Source organism: Scaptodrosophila lebanonensis, unplaced genomic scaffold, assembly GCF_003285725.1.
Source record: "Scaptodrosophila lebanonensis strain 11010-0011.00,11010-0021.00 unplaced genomic scaffold, SlebRS2 tig00000024-arrow-pilon, whole genome shotgun sequence".
Classification (NCBI taxonomy): Eukaryota; Metazoa; Arthropoda; class Insecta; order Diptera; family Drosophilidae; genus Scaptodrosophila; species Scaptodrosophila lebanonensis.
The window spans coordinates 11158295-11169382 of NW_022060538.1; the positions used below are offsets into that span (position 1 = coordinate 11158295).

An 11088-nucleotide genomic window follows, 5' to 3' on the forward strand; every position below is an offset into this window, starting at 1 on the left:
CCTATTTTAAAAGCGAGCGAGTGAGATAGCTTTTTGAGGTTGTTGTACTTCGACTGCAAACTGTATATTGAATGTATTTTATTATCAAATTTATTTTAGCGACTTTGTGCTGTGTTTTGTTGTCTGATGGCTTTCCATTCGACTTAGCATACACCTGCTAGGTATGCCATAGACATTTGTCAGCAACTCATTCAATCAACGGTTTGTCTATTGTCTCGCAGATCAGTCGATACTTAGTTGGGTTGATTGCCAACTGATGTCGTCCCGCTGTCTGCTTTCGTTCAGAGCTATTCATAGAAATCGCACATCATTTTGTTACAAGGTAAGTCGAAAACGTGTTGAAAGGCAGCTGCCTTGCGAAAGTTCAAATGCACACAAAAAAGCGAAATGCTTGCACGCTCCCTATCAAATTAAATAGCTAAAGTCTATCTGTAGTAGGCACATTTTTGTTTATCGATTTTACCAAGCATCTACCTAGTACAAGCAACTATGTTGTTGTGGCAAGTCAAACGAAAATTCAAACTGACCCTGAGAGTGTCGAGAAGCGAACGAACTTGTCCGCTTGAGTGCGTGCATAAATTATTGTGCATTTCATTTCTTTATATTTTGTGCGTAGATTTCGAAAAGGGTGTACCGAATATATTTAAGTAAGAAATAAAAGGAAGCAGAAGAGCCAAAAGCAGGTGGTACTTACATACATATATGATCAGCATGAGGAAACGAGTCGCTATAGTCTGACAGTGTGAACATCGAGATCTTCGGAGCCATAGCATCAATGTACAGCAAACATGCCATTTACCTATGAAAACCCATATTGTATAGCCACATAATTTAAATTTATTATTGTCTAGAAACTACTTTTGATACAAAGTAGTCATATATATTGCCCTACCTCCTTATTCTAATGTAAACATAATTGAAAGCGTAACGCTAAATAATATAGCTGGCATTGGAATGATAGGTTCAAAAATTATTCAAAGCAGTGAATCCCTTTTTGTGGAGCACATGAAGAAACTGAAAAGTGGCGCTCCACCGAATGTTTTGGAGTGTGGACGGCGGAGGAAAAAATATAAATAAAAAATATTTCTTAGATTGATAAAAGTTGTCTTAAATTTATAGTAAAGTATTTTTAACTTGTTTTAGAAAAGTATGTTGAAAATATAGCCATTGCAAAAGAAAAAAAATTGATATTTAGTAATTGAATTCTAGGTGTTTGACATAAACCTATAGGAAGACGTAATGCGAAGGTAAAAATTACAATTAAACTAGTCTAAAGAAAGAAATTTAATAAATACATAAGTGTACTATATTGTGCTGTGAATCAAACCGGCATCAGAGTGTTAAGAAGATAAATATGTTACGAAGTATTCCTAATTTCCAGAGCAAACTTACCTAAAGTTAGAAAAAAGGGACTCCTAACAGTAGGACTACCTGCCTTTATTGTAAAGGCGATAGTCGACTTAAATAGAAAAATGGCGAGAGTTTTTTTTTTTTGTGAAGAAAGCAGATACAGGGTGTACAAGAGTCGTCAATGCACGAGTAGCACACGTATTTTTTTGCTGGCTATTATTTACATTTACACAGACACATACGCACTTACACACACACACACACAGACACCCATTCAAATAACTCTGAATTTGTAGCAACATATAGCTACAGCTGCACGAAAACTCAATTTCCTGCGCCCATAGACCTTAGGCGGGACGGAGGCACATCAAATGCTTTACGATGCCAACCCCAACCGCTCTCCAATCTAACTCGACTGCGGAATATTATTGTGAAGGTACATGTGTCTTCCTGCATGGACGTTAAAATTGAGCACACGTTGTCGTTATTTCCACCCACCTACTTGACCCTCTGGCCACTGCGCCGCTTGGCCGCCTCGCTGCCTTGCCGCCTTGGCTGCTACTTTTTCATTTTCATTTTCATTTTTCGCATGTAATGTGTAATGTGTGTAATCAAAGTAACGAAATCCAAATCATATTTCCTTCATTGACCACAAAATGCGGTGTCTGCGTCATCCCCTTGCCCAGGCCGAGGGCAACCCTTTTTTCGCCTGTGCATAAAACATTTTACTAGATTTATACAATAAATGTGCTGCCTTGCCACGATTCTTAACCTTGTTAGATATTTTTATACATACTCGTACATATGTGAGTGGGCAAAATTATTGGTCTGCGCATATGTAATCATCTATGCGGGGGCATTCAGGCATTGCCCGAGTGTGTGGTGTGGGATTTTCTACCGGTACACAATCGAAATGAACTTATTTTTAAGGTAGCTGCTTTGCTTTATGCTTAGTCGACTGTAAAAAGGCGTCACGTTTCGAATGCATAGCTCCTGAGTTCTCCAATAAAAAGTTGGGTTTTCTTAATGATCAGAGGGTGATATCTGGCAAAAAAAAAAAAATCAGAAGGGCTGAGTGCTTTAGAATTTACGATTTTAGCTCCTATTTAAGAAAATAACACACAGCTTTTGGGCAATCAGAAATTATTGGTGGGAGGGTAGAAAATAAACGAAATATACAATTATGTTTAATACATTTTTATAAACCAATAAGAGGCTTTGTAGACCGCAAAAAGACGAACCCAGACTGTCCATCTGAACGTTCATTTGTCAGCTGTCTCGAATCATATGTCCATTAATACTGTAGCATTGTATATAATTGTCTAGAGTTATAACTCTATAATACAGGTATATTTTTGTAAAATTTTTTGTTTGGTGCAGACATATATCAATTTTCTTCCCGTATCTTTAAAGTATTATCTGTTGAATAGCTTAAGAAATAGTTTATCTAAAGATAATATTTATGAATTCTGGCACCTAATTTGATTATCATTTCATGAACATTTGGTATAAAGCTGTCTCAATAAAAATCAATAATTATGCTCTGCTATACTATTTATTTAAGAGCTACTATTCTAAGTTTATTTTTAGAAAACGGTCATGGCTTTAAGTTGACAGAAAAAAAGAAATAATTATTTCATTTTCTCGCTTAAAAGTCACTTGTTCACTATCTTTTAAACGAGTGTCTTTTATTTCTGACGGAACACTGTAGCGCATTTAGAAGCCAGCCAGTTAGTCATCAGTTTCTGCATATGTCGGCATTTATTTTCTTTCGTTTATTGACGTCATCGTTGACATCGTTGACTGTAGCAGCAGCTCTTGGAAAGGTGTTGGGTGTACGACCCACTTTGAGGCTCAGCTCAGTGATGAGTTGGCGTTGAAAAGCCGCAAGCAGTTTAGCAATGCCTTTGCCCAAACTTTAATAAGAAATCTTTTGAGGATATGCAAAGCTGAGGCCAAAGTTTTAGCTGCAAAAATTTCATTTGTGGTCAGTCAATGTGAAGTTTTATTTGAGTTTCTAGTTGCTCAGAAATTCAATTAAAATCTTGGCAATACGAGCACCAATATTGCAGCGAACACAAGCCATGCATGAAAGGTGTGTCGAGTTGTGATGTTGATTGTAAACAAATTAACAAAAGTGCCGATTCAGCTGAGTTAGTTGCGGAGAAGAGGGGCGGCACGGCTCGGCTAGGCACACACGCTGCTGACATAGACACGTTTGTCGGTGGCAAGCGCCAGTTCATTATTAAAAGTTTTTAAAAGCAGATAAGTGCACAGACTGATACGAGATACCAAAAAAAAAAAAAAATAAAAAAAACTTGGCATACAGACAGCTAACCACACTGGGGCAGGAGAAGGACAGGGGCCAGGGCCAGGGGTACTCTGTAAGCATCGGTTGCGCCACTTCACCTCTAATTGAAACATTAAGTTGCACATCACGTACGCGGTGTCAGACACTAGACGCCTGTGCGGGCGCCTAGCAGTATGCTAAAATTTCCAGGGCCAAGTAGTGGTGGCTGATGTTGATGCTGATGCTGCGTCAATTACTCGGGTTTACCTAGACCAGAGCTCAACGAGCGACTACTATCAACCACTCAGCACTTTATTTTTTTCGTGCTGGTATTTTAAAAAGCATTTAAGCTGATTTGGCGGGAATGGGCTTGGGAATGGTGTTGGGGTTTTTGTTGGGGTCGGACAAGTTAGTTGGTTTGTGCTAAGTGTGTAAAGTGATTATGCCGGAAATTTGTTTGCAAATGATTTTGCATACGTGTGGCTTGCCAGTCAGACAGACACTTAAGCATTGACTAAATGCTACGATAATTGAGAGATTAAAGCAGCATACAAGTATATGTATAACGTTTAATATGCAGTAAGAAATTTGCATTTAATAATTTGTACTATAGAGGAGCGCGTTTTATGGTCTAATCACGATGACAGGGTCTGATACGAAATTGCTCCTTCACGCGAATCCACTTGGTGAATACTGCAAAGGAGATTGTTACAACAGAGCAGTATTATTATTCGAACTTACTCCACTTGGAGCCCACAATTACTGGGCAGGCTGCATGCCGAGTCCGTAGATCAGGCTCTCCACTAGGCAATAGATTATACCAAAGGAGTGCATCGCCAAGTCGAGGTAGCACATGCCGTTTTATTCTGGGAAACACGGTTGCACCACCCTGTTCCACATCGTTTAGCTGCACAAGAGATGGATGAATCAACAAATATCGATGTATATATAGACTATGCTGTATTTACATAGAAAAGCACGGTTGCTATGCGATTATCATGTAACAAATTGCTATCCGCTTGACCCTAAAACATGGGTTCAATTAATTGGATGGTGATAAGCTATTAATTATTATGCACCTCGAAGTAGTCCCCATGGACCCCATAGTGTCCGCCCACGCCATAGCTTATGACTTGTATCTTCTCGGAATTTGTCAGGTTAAATCCAGTCATATCGGCGATTCGTTCATTAATGCGCTGGATAACCTCTTTGTAGTCGTCTGCAAACCACACACCCTTTGCAGTGCGCACCTTGCTCACAACATTTGAACCGTTTCTGTCGACAGTTGTGGGTCGCAGGATCGGCGTTGCAAGTTCCTTTATTTCGGTGGCCTCGCGTAGAGAGATCACATCGTGGTAGAGCGTCATGTAGGGGTCCAAGCTCAATACCTCCATTTTAAGTGGTGCCAGTCGTAGAAAGGGTGTCGTCGTCTTGTTATATTTGCAGTAAAGTTTCGGGTGGGCTGGAAACTTACCCCGACACCCCAATAAATAGCTTGATGGGCTGCTAGTTGTTGAATTATTATTTATCGTATTGGGACTCGTTGATACCAATTGGTATAAATTGCGTATTATCTCGTCTGTTTTGTTCTTGAGGCCTAACATTTCTGGATCACTTGACTCGTCAATATGAAGGCTTTGAAGTAATTCTAGGGCATCCGAGTATTGCTCTGAAAATTGTTTCATGTTGAAGATGAAATTGAAGGCAAGGCAAGTAGAAACAAGCTAATAGTTGTCTTTTTTTTTGATTAGAGGCTATGTGTATACTACACTATATCTGGCTTATACGAGGGTTTTTTGCCACTCTTTTAAGATCTTCCTTAAGACACATTATGAAAGCGATATATATCTGCTTTGAAGTCAAAGGCGTGGCAACGTAGCAGAGATGATGAGAGAAGTAAATTTCTTAGGAGATGTCAGCACTTGGTGCTCCAAAATAGAGACACTCACATTTGTTGAGAGAAAACAAAAACTTTCGTTTCTGCACACCCTAACCATTTTGTTTATTTTATTTATTTATTTATTCCTAGTGCTACAAGAAGCATCGCTGAAGCTTACCCAATTGTATTAGGGATTGGGCATAGTCCAGCTGCACTGTAGTCATCTGTAGGCCCAGTGGAGCGGGCAGTTGATGCCTTTTGAGCCATTCGATAGCTTCAATTAGCCATTTGATAGCATCCTTATATTTCCCCGTATTATACAGATTCTTCCCTACGGTATATATGTCCAGAGCATTCCAACTGGTGCTGTAAACCAAACAATTCTCACATATGGATAGCTTGACAATCCTTCTTCCACTTACTTATATTGCTTGCCATTGAGCAGTCCTGAGGCCATATCTGATGCCTCCAAGAAGTAGGTAGTTTGAATGCGGTGGATAGCGTCGGCAACTGCCGACATATCCTTATCGGTGGGCAGGTTATGGCGGTGCTGTTCGAAAAATGCCATTTGCTCCTTACCCAGCGGTTGCTCCATATAGACCTGCCATTTCTTCCAATCCCGATGCAAGCGCCGTATTAAGGAAAATGAGTTGATTGGGTTGGACACATACTGCATTTTATCGAGCTGGGCTTTTGCCCTCTCCACGTCCATTGCGTTCAAGGCACTAATTACTCGAACTGACTATATCGAGCTCGACAGCAATTAAGACGGCACTCACCTGCGTAAAACCTGCAGCTTCTGCTCCAGCGCATTCGCATAGTCATTCATGTTGGATATGAACTTAAATTCCAACTCCAACAAACTCACTAGGCCTGGTGTCGACATCGAGTAGTATTGCTCCCCACTCTGCTCTGGTTCTGATAGCACATTTCTCATATGGTCTATACCGAATATAAGGCTAGCGAAAAAGCAGCTGTATAGCCAGTAAAACAGTTTCATTTCCAAGAAATGGGTCAGATCAAGTGGATTGTTGTGATTAGAAGTGGAAAAATGTCAAAAAAGGACTAATTTTGACACAGAAATCAGAGAAACTAAAGAATGACAACCAAATATTCTGGTATCCAATAATATTTCACTTCCCGTTTCTAAATTGTGAAGAAAACAGTTGAAAATGTTTGCAACCAAAAGTCTCAATAAGTTATTCAAACTGAATTTTAAATTAAATTCAGCCCATAAATGGGTAAAGATTTAAACAAATTTATCAGATTTTGATACACAAGACTATTTTATAGAAATACCTATAACAAGCGTTACGAAAATAGAATGAAAGATGACGGGAAAACTTAAATATATACGAGTAGTAGATATACATACGTATATTTCACGCTTCGGTTTTTGTAGATAAAAGCATATGATCTGTAACAGATCAGTTCACTTTATACACTTTATTGCCTTACATGAAGATTTCACTGATGAGAGAAAAGTTGACTTAAAAATGATCGAAAATGAAAGGGCCTTGCCTCACTGGTTGAAACAGGGTCTCCTTCGGAACTGATGCCGTTCGCGTATCCATTTGTTGCACACTAAAACGTACACTTCCGATAAAGAACACACTCGATTGATATTTTGGCCTAGCATTACTTACCCCATTTCGAGCCTACAATCACTGGACAAGCAGCATGTAGGGTATTTGTATCGCCTTGGCCGTCATTCTTAAGATTATACCACATGATGGCAGCCCCTCGTTTCGGGAAGACAATCTCCTGTATTTGAGGGAACACCGTTCCACCGCCCTGCTCCACATCGGTTAGCTGGTGATGCGTATTAAGTACTTGATAAGTAATTCCGATATTAATCATTCAATTTCCAAATTAACTTACATAGAATAAAACGGTTGCAATCCGATTTCCATTCATGCGAACAATATCCGTGTCCTAAACACGAGGAAACTTTTTAGATTTAAGCGAAACGGAGAATGGGTTCGATACAACTTACATTAGCTACGTCAAAATAATCGTGATGCTTATCGTAATGGCCTCCCAGACCATAATTCATGACCTGCAACATCTCGGAGCCATACATTTCAAAGCCAGTCATGTCCGCAATCCGCGCATTAAGACGTTTGGTCAGCTCGTTGAACCCATCAGTGAACCAAGCTACCTTAGAGGTGCGCGTGCTAACTACAATATTACGAGCCTGTTCGACATTGAAGACGGTGGCCCGCTTTAAGTTCGGAGCCGCCATTTCCTGAAGCCCCTTGATCTCGCTCGGCGAGATGACATCGTGGAAGAGCACCATATAGGGATCCAGGCGCACCAGTTCCATTTTTAGGGGCGCCAAGCGCAGGAATGGTGAGGCCGTAGTATTATAGGTGCAGTGCAATTTATTCTTAACTGGATATTGGCCACGACACCCGATCTCATAGCTAGTTGTGTGCTTGTGGAACTGTAACGGAAGTGTGCATTTTATCTTATATCTCATCGTGATTGTTGTTGATTGATGCTCACTGGTTTCGGCTTGATATTGGGATTGAGTCTTATCAGTGTTTCGATTTCGGCAGAGCGACGCAGCAGTCTGGCATCATTTGGTTGACTGGCAATGACCGATTTCAGCAGTTGAAGCGCGTCCTGATAGCGATCTGATAAGATATATATGTACATATATAGAAAATTAGTGAAATGGATTTTCTGAAATAAAAAGTTGACTATTTTTTACCAGACTGGAGCAGCGCTTCGACATAGACAAGCTGCACCTCTGTTAATTTGAGACCTAGGGGTTCGGGAAGTTCGTTCTGCTTCAGCCACATAATTGCATGATAAATCCAATTGCTAGCATAGTTATGATTTTTTTGATCGAATTCATACAAGGCCAGAGCATAGGTATCTAATGCATTCCAACTGACACTGAAAAACCAAATCTCTACTTTAATTCATTGTTCAAGCCCATACCGGGATATACTTGTCTATCTATATGGACTATCGATCTTACGCACTTGTATCGCTTGCCATTCAGTATACCATCGGCCATTTCTAATGGCTGCAGATCATATGTAGCTACTATCCGATGCACTGCCGTGGCGGCTTCCTCCAAATCCGTAGTGCTAGGTAATTGATTTCGCTTTTGCTCCACGAAATCCACCTGATCCTCACCAATCGGCTGCTCCATGTACAATTGCCAGAAAGTCCAGTCCCGTTGCATGCGGCGAATGAGCGCAAATGAGTTGATCGGATTGGACAAATACTCCTCTGTATTGAGTCTTGCTTGATTGTTTACGGCACGCATTTTCGCAAGTGCGCTATAAAGTGTGATAAAAGCAAAAAAGAATACAACCGTATTGCAGAATCGTATATTATCAACCGATATTTAGGAAATGGAAGACCCTAACCTATAAACGCTTCAACTGTGATCATATTAATGTAGTACAAGGACATGTATAGCTTTATAGCCTGTTTTAAAAAAGTGTGAAGCCCTCGCCTGTTTGTCTGTATGAACCCCGATAACTTTTAAACCATGACAGCTAAGGACTCTAAACTTGAACGTTTATACATATTTTATACATTCGCATATAGTATATTTTGTATTTACGATAAAGTCGATGGCATTTGTCATGCAACTGCCATAAGTTGTTTGGGGCTAGAAACTGTGGGAGGAGAGCCGCATGAACCGTCCACACATTTTATATAATTCGAGTACAACGTTATAATTTTAGATGATATGGTGAACTGTATTATAAAGCTGCCTAAGGAATAATGGGCTATAATTTCGACAATGGGTTTATTCTGACTTTCACATTCATGTAATGGGTACACATGAACGTTATGAAGTCTTCGGAACTCTCAATTAATTATTGTATTTTCTTCACTTGTTTATAAAGTCCTTTAGCAAATATTGATCAGGTTCAGAGCTTCAACAGAATCTTTTGTTGAAATATAACAAGCGAAATCAAAGTCTCTACTATAAATATATTGATGTTTGATGACCTGGCATGGGGCTCTGAATCTGCTCAAGTTGTGGACCCACCTACTTATAATAATTGGTATAATTTGGTTTTTACATTCATGTAACTGGTATACTTGTACAAACCTGTTATGAAGTTTTCGGAAGGCTAAACACATTAATTATTGTACTTTCTTCACTTGTTTTGGAAGTCCTTTGGCAAATATTGATCAAGTTTAGGGCTTAAACAAAATCGAAGTCTCTACTATAAATTTAATTCGGTTTGACGATCTGTCTATGGGGCTCTGAAGCTGATAAAGTTGTGGACTCACCTACTTGCAATAATTGGTATAATTCATGTAACTGGTATACATAAATGTTATGAGGTTTTCGGAAGGCTAAACACATTAATTATTGTACGTTCTTCACTTGTTTTGGAAGTCCTTTAACAAATATTTATCAAGTTTAGAGCTTCAACAGAATCGAATAAATATAATTCGGTTTGACGACCTGCCTATGGGGCTCTGAATCTGCTCAAGTTGTGGACCCACCTACTTACAACCTCCAGTTTCTTTTCCAACTCATTGGCATAGCTGGCAAAGTTGTTTAGTAGCTCGGCTTCAAGCGCTAATAGCTTCACCATTCCCGCCACCGACGTCGTGTGGCTCTGCTCCTGCGACTCCTGCGTTGGGATGTTCTTGCCATCTTGTGCCGCCACAAACGAGGCGCACACCGCCAGAGAACTGATGAGCAACCAATTGATCAACGGCTGCATTGTGTTAAGCGTATCTGTGAGTAACTACCGTCTAGTCGTTTATGCGACCAATTTCCAACTGCCAACCGTTCGAGATAAAAATATGTCGCGTTCAATTCCGAGTAGTGGAACGTTTCGATAAGGTACATTGTTTTCTGTTTTTTGTTGATAGCAAATACCACGCTTTTAATTAGCTGAGAGCATTTGGGTGTGCAGACCAACTCACGGCGTTGACTTGCCCCAAAAGTCTTTCGTTGAGCTGGCCAAGTGTTGAACTATTCCCATAATCGCACGCTTCACCAATTTGTTGACTATTTAAATTTAGCTTTCGCTGACACCAGCAATGCATTAAACGCTTCCGCTATAGCCAAGAATACAAATACTATGGCTCGCTACCAACTGATGGAAAATTAAAGAACTGAAAACAACAGCTACTAGGTACGAGGTACAAGCTACGTGCGCAACAAATTCACTTCCGAGCGTGTCGCGGCAGCTTGTGAGAACGCTTATCATTTACGGCTGGCAATCAAAAATATTGCACAGTGGCTCTGATTCCATTTCGATTAGTTAAGCACTGCAAAGCAATATAGCTTATTGCAGTAATTTAGAGGAAATTTCCATACTCTTTTTCAGTAAAATTTTCTCTACGCTTCAGAGTTATTATTGGATATTTTGTTGGTCATGATTGGTTAATATTTCTTAATTCGAACATGTATTTTTAAATTGCTCTATTTGAGTGAAATTCATGCAAAATAATGTAGGTAGTAAAGATCTTTCAGAATTTTTTTTAAAATTAGGAAATAAATATTTTTAAAAATTTTAAATTTTATAAATGTTTTGTTGTTGCTTACTTTTATTTTAAATACAAATAATTTAGT

The 11088-nt window shown here is 39.5% G+C and overlaps 2 protein-coding genes across 2 annotated transcripts; both read right to left on the reverse strand.

Moving 5' to 3' along the window:
- Positions 1-4170: 4170 nt before the first annotated feature.
- LOC115621535 (prolyl 4-hydroxylase subunit alpha-2-like) lies at positions 4171-6534 on the reverse strand. The gene is made up of 7 exons (XM_030515201.1): positions 6299-6534; positions 5942-6244; positions 5698-5885; positions 4720-5309; positions 4609-4665; positions 4382-4547; positions 4171-4333 (listed from the first exon to the last, which is right to left on the reverse strand). Exons 1-7 carry the CDS (start codon positions 6517-6519, stop codon positions 4272-4274), a joined length of 1587 nt encoding a protein of 528 aa, XP_030371061.1. The 5' UTR covers positions 6520-6534; the 3' UTR covers positions 4171-4271.
- Positions 6535-6907: 373 nt separating this feature from the next.
- Positions 6908-10498, reverse strand: LOC115621133 (prolyl 4-hydroxylase subunit alpha-2-like). Its single transcript, XM_030514685.1, has 9 exons — positions 10437-10498; positions 10008-10365; positions 8513-8815; positions 8236-8423; positions 8028-8158; positions 7516-7965; positions 7401-7454; positions 7166-7331; positions 6908-7103 (listed from the first exon to the last, which is right to left on the reverse strand). Exons 2-9 carry the CDS (start codon positions 10229-10231, stop codon positions 7042-7044), a joined length of 1578 nt encoding a protein of 525 aa, XP_030370545.1. The 5' UTR covers positions 10232-10365; positions 10437-10498; the 3' UTR covers positions 6908-7041.
- Between the last annotated feature and the right edge of the window lie 590 nt (positions 10499-11088).

Bases quoted from the DNA above. Each gene is read 5' to 3' on its own strand.
- LOC115621535 (XM_030515201.1), bottom strand. From the start codon at position 6,519: ATGAAACTGTTTTACTGGCTATACAGCTGCTTTTTCGCTAGCCTTATA. The intron at 6,245-6,298 runs GTGAGTGCCGTC...TCGAGTAATTAG, and splicing joins AAGCTGCAGGTTTTACGCAG to TGCCTTGAACGCAATGGACG. The intron at 5,310-5,697 runs GTAAGCTTCAGC...AACAATTTTCAG, and splicing joins CCAATCCCTAATACAATTGG to AGCAATACTCGGATGCCCTA.
- LOC115621133 (XM_030514685.1), bottom strand. From the start codon at position 10,231: ATGCAGCCGTTGATCAATTGGTTGCTCATCAGTTCTCTGGCGGTGTGC. The intron at 8,424-8,512 runs GTGCGTAAGATC...TTGGTTTTTCAG, and splicing joins CTGAATGGCAAGCGATACAA to TGTCAGTTGGAATGCATTAG. The intron at 7,455-7,515 runs GTAAGTTGTATC...CCTCGTGTTTAG, and splicing joins ATTATTTTGACGTAGCTAAT to GACACGGATATTGTTCGCAT.